The 14,728-nt window shown below is 42.5% G+C and overlaps 2 protein-coding genes across 2 annotated transcripts in view; one reads left to right on the plus strand and one right to left on the minus strand.

Annotated features, from left to right (window-relative positions):
• The window catches only part of duox (dual oxidase), a 14,851-nt gene continuing 123 nt past the window's right edge, over positions 1-14,728 (minus strand). Inside the window, exons 2-34 of the mRNA XM_074632609.1 lie at positions 14,364-14,485; positions 14,193-14,276; positions 13,933-14,097; positions 12,511-12,698; positions 12,119-12,320; positions 10,870-11,036; positions 10,375-10,438; positions 9,929-10,025; positions 9,660-9,750; positions 8,245-8,347; positions 7,937-8,109; positions 7,672-7,847; positions 7,462-7,580; positions 7,232-7,369; positions 7,004-7,117; positions 6,392-6,594; positions 5,873-6,058; positions 5,387-5,612; positions 4,727-4,820; positions 4,466-4,641; positions 4,311-4,380; positions 4,094-4,135; positions 3,126-3,304; positions 2,792-3,022; positions 2,583-2,682; positions 2,450-2,499; positions 2,233-2,360; positions 1,970-2,123; positions 1,592-1,824; positions 1,349-1,507; positions 1,073-1,228; positions 661-789; positions 1-566 (exon numbers count right to left, since the gene is read on the minus strand). Coding sequence (XP_074488710.1) covers positions 444-566; positions 661-789; positions 1,073-1,228; positions 1,349-1,507; positions 1,592-1,824; positions 1,970-2,123; positions 2,233-2,360; positions 2,450-2,499; positions 2,583-2,682; positions 2,792-3,022; positions 3,126-3,304; positions 4,094-4,135; positions 4,311-4,380; positions 4,466-4,641; positions 4,727-4,820; positions 5,387-5,612; positions 5,873-6,058; positions 6,392-6,594; positions 7,004-7,117; positions 7,232-7,369; positions 7,462-7,580; positions 7,672-7,847; positions 7,937-8,109; positions 8,245-8,347; positions 9,660-9,750; positions 9,929-10,025; positions 10,375-10,438; positions 10,870-11,036; positions 12,119-12,320; positions 12,511-12,698; positions 13,933-14,097; positions 14,193-14,276; positions 14,364-14,430 — 4,587 coding nt within the window. The 5' untranslated portion in view covers positions 14,431-14,485 and the 3' untranslated portion in view covers positions 1-443. The remainder of the gene's footprint in view (positions 567-660; positions 790-1,072; positions 1,229-1,348; positions 1,508-1,591; positions 1,825-1,969; positions 2,124-2,232; positions 2,361-2,449; positions 2,500-2,582; positions 2,683-2,791; positions 3,023-3,125; positions 3,305-4,093; positions 4,136-4,310; positions 4,381-4,465; positions 4,642-4,726; positions 4,821-5,386; positions 5,613-5,872; positions 6,059-6,391; positions 6,595-7,003; positions 7,118-7,231; positions 7,370-7,461; positions 7,581-7,671; positions 7,848-7,936; positions 8,110-8,244; positions 8,348-9,659; positions 9,751-9,928; positions 10,026-10,374; positions 10,439-10,869; positions 11,037-12,118; positions 12,321-12,510; positions 12,699-13,932; positions 14,098-14,192; positions 14,277-14,363; positions 14,486-14,728) is intronic.
• The window catches only part of duox2 (dual oxidase 2), a 4,405-nt gene continuing 3,912 nt past the window's right edge, over positions 14,236-14,728 (plus strand). Inside the window, exon 1 of the mRNA XM_074632611.1 lies at positions 14,236-14,509. The gene's annotated coding sequence lies outside the window, so the exon portion shown is untranslated. The remainder of the gene's footprint in view (positions 14,510-14,728) is intronic.

The following is a 14,728-nucleotide window of genomic DNA, read 5'->3' on the forward strand; positions in this document are numbered from 1 at the left end:
TATTTGTTCAGGATATTTCAAACAAAAGCACAAGAAATCAGTGACATAAAATCAATTGTACATTATGATTTCAAAAACATGACATGAAAGCTAACTCCAGTTACATCTCTGAGTCAAACAGCAAATAAAAACTCACATGATGCATGATGATTTAAAATGATTTGTAAATAAAATGTATTTTTATACTATATAAAATAAAATTACTCATCTTTGACTGATTGCAATTAATGTAACAATGATATTCATGATTAGAGAATAAAGATGTAAAGAAGAAGACACATTTAATCAGTAGGCAACAAGTATCTTTCACTTCAAGACATAAAATCAAACTTCCTACATTGGCTCTGTGATTGTGTCATTAACTGCTGCAGTAACACGTATTCTCCAGCGTAGAGTGGCTCATCTTTCCTTCTGTAACCACGTCGTCCCGTCCTGAGGACACGTCAGAAGTTCTCATAGTGATGGATAAAATGGGCCTGATCCCTCTTGTTCATCTGCTGGCAAGCTTTCTCCACGTTCTTGGTCAGTCCAGGTGGTCCGCAGCTGAATACACCCATTTTACCCACCTACAGAAAATATTACAAATTGAAAAGTAGGCTGGTGTATTTAGGCGATGTTTCAGACAAAGTTGGGGTGGATGAAGATGAATGAAGGACTGACCTCTGGGTGAACTTCCTGCAGTGAGCTGAAAAAGGACACCAGGGGCGGCCGTCCGAAGTGGGTGACGGACCGCAGGCCGGTGAAAAGACTGCGGTTCCACACCTTCTGAAAGTGGCGCTCACACACATACTGTCCATTACACAGACAAAGAGGGAGGGATCATTAGTGGACTACATTATTATTTAATATTAAAGGAACAGTTTGGGGAAAGATGCTGTTAGCTTTCTTCCTGAGAGTTAAAAGAAGATCAGTGACACTCTGTATGATGAAAGTGGTATCAATCTTCTCATCTAACTCCCAGCAAGAAAGCAGAGGCGCATACTTCCCAAAATGTTAAACTATTCCTGTAATATAAAAGGCACATATTTAGAAATCTATTTCTACTCTTGGAAATGGCAGCTGCAGATCTCACCAGCATGGTGGTGCGGAGGTCGAACTTTTCAGCCACCTGAGTGATGTAAGTGTGGACTGAGACCAGCTCCTGGGTGTCCATCTCCTCCACCTCCCTGATGATGTCTGACACCCACTCAAACTGACGCTGTGTTCGTGTCACCCAGATGAAGTACACCTTCAAATAACCAGTGAATGTTAGAGATGGGAAATAGAGAAAGAGTGAGCTTCTTGCACAATTAATAATGTTTCAGGGAAGGATTCAAGACAGAATGTACTGTAGGTTTTTAAGTAGCACCTTTTTGCACTGAATCTTTGAGTTGATGGAAGACTTGAACACCAGGTCTTTTAGGATGGAGGTGAACGGGGTGACTCCAATTCCTCCTCCCACCAGAACAGACACCTCAAAGTCAATCCACTCCTGATGGCCTTCACCAAACGGGCCATCCAAGTACAGCTTAGGATGAAATAAAATATGAATATCGGTGTCATGAAAAGACAAACAAACTATTTACACACACAAAATAACGCTTTAACCTGCCTTTGGATAGGCTCCGAGGTCCAGCAGGCTCTCTTCGGTGTAGAGGTCGCGGAGCTGGCTGGTCCAGGGCCCCACGGCTCGGATGTGCAGGCTCAGGGTCTCTTCGTGCGGGGCTGACGTCAGTGTGAATGGGTGGTACTCATCTGTGCCCAACATCAGGCATGCAATACGAACCCACTGGCCTGAACGGTACACGAAGCCCTGTGGTCGCTTGAACTCCAGAAGTGTCACACCTGCAGGTAAAACAGCCGAGGGAAGAGTGAATTTGAATGCACCGTGCACACAAACATTACATGAAGCGCTATTTAGTTTAGAAGACTAAAAGCAAGAAGAGGCAGAGAATAACGAGACATTTTAAAGATTTAACAGAAGTGTCACCTGAAGGCAGCAGCTCAGCTCTGACCACCGGGATCTCCTGCTTCTTCCTGCTCAAACTGATCAGTTTGTCCAGCAGGAAGAGCAGCGCAGGTGGAATCAAGTAGATGTAGAAACGGGGCTCTTGTAGCAGGGCAAAACTACCATGAACAACTGTCTGTTGACAAAGCCAGCAGCACACTATTCGTTAAAAACTGCCCCTCATCTTGAAAGCCACCTGACTGCAGAGTGCATTTGGGGTATTTTAAAGTCAGAAAAGTACTTACTAGAATGTAAATGACAACGTAGAGGTAATGTGTGATCCAGAATCCACGAAAGCTGATTTGACGGAAATAGTGTGAGGCAAAAACGTACATAAATGCAAAAGTAAAAAGGAGCAAGACACCAGTCATTCCTAGGAAAAGGAGCAAAAAACAGAGTTATTAATAATATAACAAGCAGTCCATGAACCACTGAAGGTCTAAAGTCAGTTTCTTTTGATACCTGGAACAGTTTCGAAGAACCACCAATACCACTTCAGAGGAAGTTCAGACCTAAAATGAAAACAATCTGTAAGTTTACTCTCCTCAAAGTGTACAAATGTCCTCTAAAATCAGGCAGATATTTCAAACGTTACCCGTTGTTGGATAAGACTTTGGGGAACAGACAAGACAGGATGTTGAGGTCGCTGATGGAGAAGATGTAGATGTTGACCACATGGCCCAAACTATGAACAACTACAGTCAGAACAGAAACAGGAGTGAGCTCAAACAAGTAAAATGTAAACAGGTGACGAACAGGTAAATTTCCATCATTCCATCACTGCCTGCTTTCATCTACTCCAACCTGAAAGAAGAATGGCAGTCATGGCCATGAAGCGATGGAAATCGATGGCGGCGTCGAAGGGGATGTATCGGTTGAGGAATGTCTCTCGGCACAGCGTGATGAGGTTGCGACACACAGTGAGGAGCATGTAGGGAAACAGGAAGGAGATGGCGGCGGCGGAGCCACGGGAGACGACGATGCCCACCACTGAAGTCTCGGGGATGCCTGTAGATTCGGACTGTAAACCGTAGTCTGAAAACAACGTATTTAATCAGTGCAGAAGAGTTCTCATGCTGACCAGAAAGACTATAATACATTAACATAGTGAGGAGGCTGAACAAGGAGAAGAACTCACAGTAACATCTCTCAAGTGCCACGCCAGCTGCAATGCCATACACGACCATGAAGCAGACGATGTGACGGCGATAATTCTCAATAAAGCGTTTGAAGTGCTGGATCTTCTGGTGGACTGGGTTCCTTATGTACTGCTCACGCTTGGGCTTCACATAGACATTTGGAGTTTTGACAGCTGACCTGAAAATATTCAAATTCATTAGATTGTTATTCAGTGGATGCTCTGTGACCCCCTTTACACCTGGAATTAAAATGCGTTTTTGGTGATCGGATTGCGATCGGATAGTGCTCGACCACATGTAGAAGCACCCAAAACGCATTGTGATCCGATCGGCCCTACCACCTCTAATACGGCAATCCCGACTACCATTTTTTGGGTTGCGGAGCTTCAGTAGTAATCAACAGTGCCTCTCTGGCAATACCGAGCTGCAAGCCCGTGCGTAGTGCAGCTTCCTCTCAATTTGATCTCAATGTGGACGCTGCAGACATATATTAATACCCGGTGTAAATGTAATCAGGTTAAATCATATCTAGATACAATCTGGATACTTGACACATTTTAAGGCCAGGTGTAAAGGGGGGCTTTGTTCTCATTTAGCTGTGGAGCTTTTGACCATATCCAGGTCACCCAAATTACAGAGGAAGTAGGGTGTGATAGTGAGCTTAATTTTTTACTGTAAAGCCTTTGTAGTTCGAGGAACAGTTGCATCATATGTGCAACCTCAGAAATTCCGAAAAATGTTGGTAAACCACAAGCTGCTATGGTTCCCCACACAACCACAGTTTCCTCAAAACATAAATACTAGAAAAAAGCCCACGCAAAAGGAACTTAAAGAGGTATTTTAAGCTGGGGGATAGTTTTCAGTAAATACTAGTGTGTTTAATTTTTGGTTTGGTTCATTGTCAGATATCTTATATTTCTTCCTTCAAGTAATTTTCAGGAGCAGAAAAATAAAACAAGGGACACACCTTTTCCTTCTGCGTATCTCCAGCCCATCTGTCTTGTTGCTGCTGCAAACAAAAAATGAACAAGATAGTAAGCTGGGACACCATGGTCACTGGGGAGATATAAATGAAATGAGTAAGTGACAAAGCTACAGTGGATCATTGTTTTCTATCCATAGTAACAAGCAACAGTTGTTACATTTGTAATCTGGATGAGTGATTGCGTGTCCTGTTCTCTGACCTGTTTCCTGGACAGATGAAGGACACTCTCTGGTCTCGACTCAGCCGCTTCTTCCCCTGTTTCTCCATCCCTGCACACACATTAATATTCTCAGACAAGGTCAGAGAAATGAGGATTAAAAAAAACAAATCTTCTTAGACAAAACTTTCTCCCACCTTTGACATTGAGTTGGGCAAACTGCAGCTCCTTCTCGTGGTCCCGCAGGAGGAAATGGAAGTCCTCCCATGTGATTCTCTCCTTGTCATCAAAGCCTGCGGACTGCATCATGGCCTTGATGCCGTCCTCTGCCTGACTCTTTGACAGTGCACCATTGGAGATTTCAATGAAAGACCTGCAGCACATCAAAAGAGCGAAGATGAACCAGCAGACAGAAAAAAAACGACTTGGTGCAGTCATGAACAAAAACTCTATCAAACCTGAGCATCCTGGCAAATTCCTCTTTTGATAAGAAACCAGTTCCACCAATGTCGTTCATGGAGAACATCAGTTTGGATTTTTCCTCAGGAGACCCTGGATAAATACAAACATCATCAATGATATGTTATTAATCATTTCTAGAGCTGCAACAATTAATTTTCTGATTAATTCTCTGATTCCAGCTTCTTAAATGTGAATATTTTCTGGTTTCTTTACTCCTCTATGACAGTAAACTTTGAGTTGGGGACAAAACAAGACATTAGAGGACGTCATCTTGGGCTTTGGGAAATGTTGATAGACATTTTCATCATTTTCTGACATTTTATAGACCAAACAACTAATCGATTAATCAATGAAAATAAAAGTGTACCCCTATTAGTTTTAGTATAAAGTTTCACATGACAGTCTAAATGCTGTTTCAGAGGCTTTTCCACTCTATCATATTTTTTTGGAAACACTGAATTGTTCTTTAGTATGAAAAAGATTGTTTGCACAAATTCTCAGCTTTTAGCAGCAGAAATCGTCATTGTAAATATATGTGGATCACTTTGGAATCAAAATCCTCCAACTGCGCATTTTTAGATTTACATGTTATGCAGTGTGTAGATGACAGCTAGATACACAAAACAGTTAGAGCACTTTGGTGTCGTGCATATCACCTTTCATAAAGATGACCATCACATCAAGAAACTCTTGGAATGAGAGGTAACCGTTTCCATCTTTATCAGCTAGCGTGAACATGGACTCTACAAATAAAGAGTCGGACTTGAGGCCCAGTGCATCAGCAAACTCAGACGCCGCCAGCTCGCACTGCAGAACCTCTCTGGCTTTCTTGTGGGAAACGCCACTCATGTCCCCGGCGTCACGCTTCTCTATCTCCAACACCTGTGCACCAGAGGGACAGCGAGGGACAGATCATTATATGCCACCATAGTGTCATTAGTAATATCACCGACGTTAACTGAGGTTACTGTCTGTCCATCACAGATGAGGTCACCATCCAGACCAACAATTAGTTCCTTTGGCTGGAGGTCGGACCTAATTTGACCTCAAACACGAGTTGACGACATGTTGTGGCCGAGCTTAAAGCTGCCGGCGCTGTAACAGAGCGGAGGATGAGGTAAACATCCAGAGGCTGACGGTACCTTAGAGAAAGCGTGGCGAATGAAAGTTTCCACAATCTGAGACCTCTGCTCTTTGGTTATAGCCTCCTTCAGCAGCTCCCTCTCTCTCATCTCCTTCACTCTAATCTCCTGCTCGACCTCTGTCACCCCCGGGCGCAGATGCTTGACAAATGCTGCACGTTTGCTCTCGTCATCAAAAAACAGCACCTGGATGTGCAGACAAGGAGAAGGAAAACAGGACTGGGGTGAGCTAAAAGTGATTTAGATCGGGTACATCTGCAGAATCATGCTTGCATCAACGATTGGATGAGGTGAAAAATAAGATTAGAAGCAACTTCAGTGGGAAAGTGAGAAAGCTGGATGTGCTTAAACGGCAAGAAATGTTAAATGTGAACACAGAATTTGATTGTTTATGCTTACACAAGATGCAGCAGCAGCAACATTTTTTAAAACCACTTTATCCTACAATTTGAATCAGACTGCAACTTTTTCTGAACCCAAAGGTGTAAATCCCCTCCACCCCCATTTCCAGCTGCTCACCAGGTCGTACTCTTTTGATACTTTGAGCAGCAGAGCTTTGTGGTGCCGGTCATTGGAGAGAAAGACGTCTAGGTAGTTCTGATTGCCCAGATTGAGGCAGCGCTGAGCAGACCCAGATCTGTCAAAGACCTGCAGCCTCCTCTTCTCATCCATCTCCAAGCTGACGGGATGGAGAGGTTTTTTATGGCCCTGCCACTCGTGGGCTGGAGAGCAAAAGCAGAATGAGACAATGAGAATGAGGACAGTAGGTGTAAAATAACAGGAACTACCAGTTCTGTTTCACTGTCACTTGTGAATAACTGATTATTAGTTGGGTTTATAAATGGGGTTTTATAGCTGACAGAATATAAATCATGAAAGGTCATTAACACTTAAAACCATATGATCAGCTCAGTTTTACCATTGTGTAAAACTGTGATATTGTGATATTTATGTGACAGACATAATGGCTGCTGCAGGCCAGTGCAGCAGTAAATCATAGCTGCTGATAGTCAGCTGGTGTTTATAAGTAATTGACATTGAGTCAATTGTAAAACCTGATTCATAGATATTGTGTTTTACTAACACTGGACACGTATTAGAAGGATTTTTTTAATCCCACGGATTACGTACCAGTGATTCCCACAGCTGGCTCCTCTGTTCTGTCACCAGCTTTTCTTCTTCTCTGGAACTTCCTGTACCTATACTTTCGGAGAAGCGCCACCATACAGGCCACCAGGAAACTAACTGTGAAAGTAAAACAATCAAAACTGATTATCAGTTTCACAACAAAACTGCTGATGAGTGGAATCAGTATTATTGCTGTGCAAAAAGAGATGGATTTGTGGGTGTGATACTGACCGACAGGAAAGAGGAACACAACAATGATAAATATCCCAAAGCCAGCTTTGCTCCCATCAAAGTAATTAAGTTTGGTAGCATTAGTGCAGGGATGGAGCATTGATGCATCCAGCTGTGTGGGCTGAGGACAAGGGTCACCTGAGGCAACAGAGAGACTTTAAATATTATATCACTCATTCCAATGAAATCATGGCTTTGTTTATAAATCAAATATAAGATAAACATTTTACCATCCTTCCAGAAGAACACATTATTTTGTATATCAGTGGCTTCTGCACTTGTGACTGCAATAAGGACGTCATGAAAGGTCACATTGCTGATCATCTGGAACTCCTTTTCTGTGAACAAACTGGAAAACACCCCAAACAGCACATAATACTGTAGGATCAGATACGATGGTAGCTATTTCTGTTTTGAAAGTTCTTCAGAGAGGAGCTTACCCATTCTGTTTGTTCTCAAACCAGAAGCGGTCTCCGTTTCTGATGCGTTCAAACTGGTCCAAGATTATGGCGGAGAAAACTAGACCCGGACCGTCGAGAGACTCCAACAGTCCTCCAGGGAAGAGCTCCAGTTTTGAGATGTCTCTGCCGTACAGTTCTGCAATATCATGGAGCAACTGTTGGACACAAGAACACACTTTAAATCACAGGATTACTGTTAAACTTTTTTATGCAGTTTGACCGTTGTTTGTTTAAAGACTTTTACCTGTGGGTTGGTGCTGGTGATTTCAGGATTTATGTCTTCAAATGTCTCAACAGGCTGCATATCCAGAGCTTTTCTGACCTCATTGTAACTACGCAGGCCAAAGTCTCTTCCTCTTTGGATGGTCATGGCCACCAGATCTGAACGGCTGAACCTCATGGGTCCGTACATGAAGTCTGTCAGAAAACATGTTAATTGATATGCAGATGAATTGTAAATTTCTATTTTATATTTATGATTTCCCAACTTTTTGTGGTACTTGTATTGTCTGCAGCAAATGATACATGCATTTAATAAGAATGATTAAACACCTCTCAGGTCCTCCACAACAATATTGTCTTCTCTCTCTGCGATCTGGGAAGCCATGCCCATGAGCAGGTTGTCTAAGTCCTGGCTTGCCTTCACATCGTCTCTCTGGAATCAAATAATATATAATGAAAAAAATACAAATAAATAATAAAATAAAGAAAGCATTTATATATAATATATCACATAATACATAATATACCTCCTCTCTCTAACATTCATATAAAATGTAACACAAAGCTGACAATTTATCAATGAGAGACTACAGGAATACATGTTAAGTGATTTGTAATTAAAACACTGGCAAAACATTTCTACAAAAAGCCCCATTGCACGTTGTTTTACTTTCCTGCTTCTGAAGCCACAAAGATCACAAGTCAAATCCTGCCAGAGCTTCTCTGCTGTTCTCCCTCTGTACTTTTCCGTTGTCTCCATAAATAAATAATTGTGCTAAATGTAACTTCACCGGTGTTGTCACGAAAAAAAGAATAATTATACTGCTACTTCCAAGAAAGGAAATTAAAAAGGAACAAGGAGCCTTTAGAGGAACTCATTGCGTTTTTAACTGCACGGACCAGGGTCTAAATATACCCCCCAAAAAGCCCCTGGTCAAGGGGTGGTACTTTCTGAAAATACAGAACATTTCGGGGTGGAGTTTGCAGGGATGACCGTTACTGATTGGTCAAACCCACACTACTTCAACTTCTCTATGGCTTCATTCATAAAAAAGGAAGTACTCTAGTTTCGATTTAGGACCATTTTAGGACGAGGGGGAGAGCATTTCTCTTTGTTTGATAATATTAACAGTAAAGTTAAGCTCTGAGAGGCGAGCTGAGCGGGTGAGTGGTAGAAAAGACAGACAACACAGTGTATTATTTTTCTCTCTGTGAATGAGAGAAAAATAAGTTATTTTGTGATCGTTTCACGGCAGTTACCTTCTAAAGCACAAATAAATAAACATCAAACACTCAACAGATGATTTGCTGTGGAGACAGATGCTCTTAGTTTCATTTTCCTCCTCTGCATTTCATTCATTACATCGAACGTGCATCAGTAAATACTAGTTGAGTGAGACAAACCTATGATTTTTTTTCTAACATGTTTTTTAGATGAAACACTGAACTGCAGGCTGCAGAGTGTTTATCCCTGCAACCACACCCTTTCTCATATGTTAATTTGCCTAATCTTTGTAGGTCTTTAGACCGCTATGGAAACGCAGACAACAATGGGCTGAAGGAACCTTTTAGTTCCTTGAAAAGTAGTGCCAGGACTAAAATTACCAGGAACTTCTTTGTGGAAAACTGGCTTACAGTAAGCCCTGGCAGTGGTGGAGAGAAGGTCTGTTGTGTTTAAATGAGCAAACAAGACAATTTACTGTAAAATTATTCCTTACAAATACAGAAGTATAATCATGATATACCTGGCGTTTCCAAAAGCTGTTACAAAGACGCATTGCTGGTGAAAAGCTGCCATCACTGTTGGCAATCTTCTGAAAATGGCAGGTTCTGTTTCTGTAGGGAAAAGCAGGGTTTCATTTCTAATAGTTAGTATGTAGATAGCATGTTGTATTTTAGATGGTGTCTGACAATGTTCACAGCAGCCCATTGACAATATTACACTCAACTAAAGCCCACTAAACACAGTGAGCTTTGATTTTTCACATGGTGCCTGGAGAAAAATTAATAATACCTCATGTAAACACCAGGTGGGGCCATAGTGATGCCAAATCGTATGGCAGCAGCCTGAAACTCAGGAGAGATCCCTGGATCAACAAACTTCTGGTAACCTGCGTACAGATAAATCAGAACATTAAACAAAACAATAGAAGTAGAACAAAATAACTTACAAGCTGAATGATAAACAATCCTCATGCATGCAAACACCCTTTACCATCATCCAAATAGTCAACGCGAAGCAACAAAAGCCCCATAAATACGAAAATTAAGAGTATTTAACTTTCTTCAGCTGCAGGTGCTTATTCAGCAGGAAAAGGAGACTCGGGGTGATGCTTTGCTGACGGAGCACATACTTGTCAAACACCACCAACGATAGCTCACCTCACCACGGCTTGTGGTCACCAGTGCATTACCTGTTCCCCTCCACTTGTACGCACACGCACTCTGACTGAGTCTCACCTGGGTAACGAGGAAGCGTTTTGTTTCCAAGATATCCAGGCAGCCATTCGTACAGAGCAATTTTCTGTGTGAAAAAAAAAGGAGGAATAAAAGTTACTGCAGCTTTTTTGAATCCACACTAAAACTCAACATGATTGTATGGGGTTTGATGATAATATATGTTTTTTCTTCCTTTTTTTGGTATGGTTTCTCTTGCTATTTTGGATTTGATAAGACCAAAAATAAAGCTTGATTGTACTTTGTTAACTATTGTTTTCAATGGAAGAATAAAAAGTAATTAACATGTGCGTAATGCTGTTCAGGACTGTTTTTGCAGAGGACAGACTCAACTAATCAAACAAGAGAAAGATGATGCATTCACCCTTAAACTAAAACCATCAATTTCACCCATAAAATCACGACCACCTGTTGTTGATGCAACCTCGCTCTCTCCAGAGTGCAAATTAACTCAGCACCTGAGCAGCGGGAGGATTACGTAGAGACTTTTCCTTCTACCTGGAATGTGGCCACAACGGTCTTCCTGGCGTTTTGAAACAGCTTTTCGTCTGACCACGCTGGGTGTTCCTCATGCAGTTTGGAGGCTACATAATTGTGGTAGCGAAACCAGATAATCCCCTCTGCTGCCGTGAACATGTTCTCATTGGCCCAGGCATTTCCCAACTCTGGACACAGAAGATGGCACAAATTATAGTGAATTCTGCTCCTCCATCATGTGAATTAACAACTCAATAAACAGAGAATGTGCTGTTTATGTAACGCGTTTTTACACAGAATGCTGTAGAAAACCTTTCGGCATAGTGTCACACTCCCATTGCATTGGTTGATGAGGATCTCTGACCACTAATGGAATGATAATTTGGCTGTTTGTTTTTAAAGACGTGGCAACAGAGCGGTGACAACAGCAGAAGATCCTCCGCCTCCGCCCCACATAATAACTACACACCTTTAACAACACAAGCAACAAAACACTGGTTTCATGACACCTGCATGGCATCCTCTATGCTATAGAGAGAAGGATTTACTGTGGTGAGCGTGACAAGCCATTAACACAATAATTAAAGAGTCATAACACACGTCAGGCAGGGCCTCTTTTGACTAAGCCTCACGGGCTGCAACCCTGATCAAAGCAGACCTTGGCGAAATAATATTTTGTCGCTTGTTTTCAGCTGCTTGCAGTATCGATTGGGTGGGTATTACCACATACATACAGTGTAAAAAAACAGTTCAGATATCAGATTGTTAAAAGGTACAGTTCAGCCAAACACACACTAAAACATATTTAATCTAATCTTGAGTCAGATCTATTCATCCAGGTAGTTTTAGAGTGATTTGGAGATCTATTATGTGCAATTCCAACTAGTTTGTAAGTGTGAATTTTCACAGGCGTAGCTGTGGATTATTGTGAATTTGGAAAGAGATGTTGTTGTTGAGTTTGTGGGCTTTAACAGCCATAAATTAAATGTCACTGAGCTCCTCTGTTTTGGGTTGAGCTCCAGCCAACATGTCTTTAATAAATCACACTTAACTATTTGGTTGGGTCTACTGCACTCCAGGTATGGAGGAAATTATTTTGGACTGTGATTTTGAGTGAATCAACAACCAACAGTCAGTATACTGCACTTTTCTGCAACATTCAGTATTTATAAAATGGCCCTGATGATATAAACCCCACTGTCTGGTACTCAAATGAATTATTTGTAAACAGTGTTCCAGGTTAGATCTGAATGAAATTGAAATGTCTCACCCCAAAGGCCCTGGGGTCCATGATCTCCTGTAGAGGGGTCAGCGGCGCTCCACATGAGACTGCGTGCTGTTGCCTGATTTGGCATGTTCCACTCAGGGCCTGAAGTCAAGAGCCCTCCAGAAAAGCTTCTCAGGGAGTCAGACCAGGACGTGGATGGTCCGTAGATGGAGCTGCCATCTATCCATGCTGTCACCAAGTTAACCTGCATGTGTTGTATTTTTTTTTTTTTTTAATTATTGCACTTGAGGAAAAGGGGAAAAGTCGGGTAACATAATGTAGAGTGCGCTCCAGAACTGCTACCCTTCTTAACTTGCTGTGCAACATTTACTGATTGTTTCTGGACGGTGCATTTTGGCGATAACACTAACAAACATGTAATTTCATACTGATACCTGCGTGCGAGGGTTACTGGGGCTCTGGCCGGACTCTTTGTCCCACGGTCCTCTCTGGAAGGGCAGCAGGACTTCTCCGGTGGCAGTGGGGTCAAAGACAGGGTCACCTTTTGGGACTGGGATGTTCATGAACTCAGGTGGACACCCAGGAGTTCTTGAGTCGAAAATTTCAAAAGAGACATGATAACCTGAGAAGTAAAAATAATTGAAAGCCATTACTACAAAGAACATTTACCTGGATCCTGAATGTTTGTTTGTTTGTTTGGAATCACAAACACAATAATGTTCAGATGAGCATCTTAGCATACTATTGGTTTAATATCAGCTTTAATTTGTAATACGTATATCTAAAATCTTATGTCTAGGAGTTGGTCACTTAATTCGACCATAACGATAGTGTCTAGAAGGGAACCCGCAAGTTCGGGAAACTCTGGCGAGATGGTTAAGGTTAGGCGTTGATCTTGAATAGGATAGGTCGTAGGGTCTCGAGTCTCGCGAGAGTCATCTCAGCTTTAACGGTTCTAAATTCAAAATTCAGAGCATATATATATTGCCTCCTCACGGCTCTCAACATGGACGACGCTTAGGGGCTGGAGCCGATCCCAGCTGACATTGGGCGAAGGCGGGGTACACCCTGGACAGGTCGCCAGTCCATCGCAGGGCTGACACATAGAGACAGACAACCATTCACACTCACATTCACACCTACAGGCAATTTAGAGTCAACAATTAACCTAACCTGCATGTCTTTGGACTGTGGGAGGAAGCCGGAGTACCCGGAGACAACCCACAGGGCTAACACAGGGAGAACATGCAAACTCCACACAGAAGGGCCCCAAGCAGGATTCGAACCTGCGACCGTCTTGATGTGAGGCGCCAGTGCTAACTAACCCAACAGTGAAAGTATTAGCTTAAAATCTTGCACCTGAATTTCGGTAAAATATTGGTGTAAAACACTCACATTCAAACCTAAGGGCAATTTAGAGTCAACAATTAACCTAATCTGCATGTCTTTGGACTGTGGGAGGAAGCCGGAGTACCCGGAAAGAACCCACGCTAACACAGGGAGAACATGCAAACTCCAACCATTCACACCTACGGGCAATTTAAAGTCAACACTTAACCTAACATGCATGTTGTCTTTGGGAGGAAGCCGGAATACCCGGAGAGAGAACATGCAAACTCCACACAAAGGTGCCCCAAGCCGGATTCAAACCTACAACCTTCTTGCTGTGAGGCGCCAGTGTTAACTACAGCACCAATGTGCAGCCCCAACATTTAAAGTAATAGCTTACATTTTTGCACCTGAATTTCGGTCAGATATGGGTGCAAAACAGAAGTAAATCAATTTTGCCCTCTGATTTAATACATTTTGAGTTTTTGCATTTCAACGCAACAAAACGCAGTAAACGATATATTTACCAAAAAGCACAGAGAGCACGGTCTGGTTGCGTGCTGAGGGCAGACCGGAGGGTCCCCCGGCCAGCAGGCTGCTCAGGCTGCGGGGGTTCGGCAGCAGCGGCTCCTGAACCGGCTGGTAGACTCCGTCCCAGTAATGCGCGGGCACGAGGCGCACCAGGTGAGACCCTGCGCGGGCACAAACACAGTGAGTGTTGGCAGGCTGTGAGTTAACTTACCTGCTGCTGCTGCTGCTGCTGCACACTATCACCTCTATAACTCACCTACAGCTCCGCGTCTGGGATATCCCAAACTGTTGTACCAGCCGTCAAAGCGAGGAACCTCCCAGGTGATTTCACAGCGTGAATCTGTTCCAAGACATGTCGAGTTTAAACAGACATTTTTTCTGTAAGTTACCTGCAGAATATGAAGTACAAACTGTGTTGTGTACTTACCTTCACTGACTATGAGCACCAAGCCAACCACTGCGCACATACTCCAAACCCATTTACGCAAATCCATTGATGCGAGAGATGCTCCTCAAGTTCAGTCTGCAGCCAAGAGGAGTGAAGGACTTCTGAAAAGAGAAGACAAGCTGAAGGTAACTGACATTTAATCTCACATTTCTATGTAATATACTTTGCTGGTTTAGCATAGATTAGAAAAAAAAAGTCTGAAAGTCTTAATTCTACAGCTAAAACCCACCACAACGTTACAAACTGTTCCTTTTATTCATGTCTGTTAGCTGCAGACACTCAAAGACAATGTCCTACTTCCTGTATTACTTTGTGTGGGATAGGAAAAGATGAAGTAGTTGAGT

The sequence above is a fragment of the Sebastes fasciatus genome, chromosome 4 (assembly GCF_043250625.1).
Source record: "Sebastes fasciatus isolate fSebFas1 chromosome 4, fSebFas1.pri, whole genome shotgun sequence".
Classification (NCBI taxonomy): domain Eukaryota; kingdom Metazoa; phylum Chordata; class Actinopteri; order Perciformes; family Sebastidae; genus Sebastes; species Sebastes fasciatus.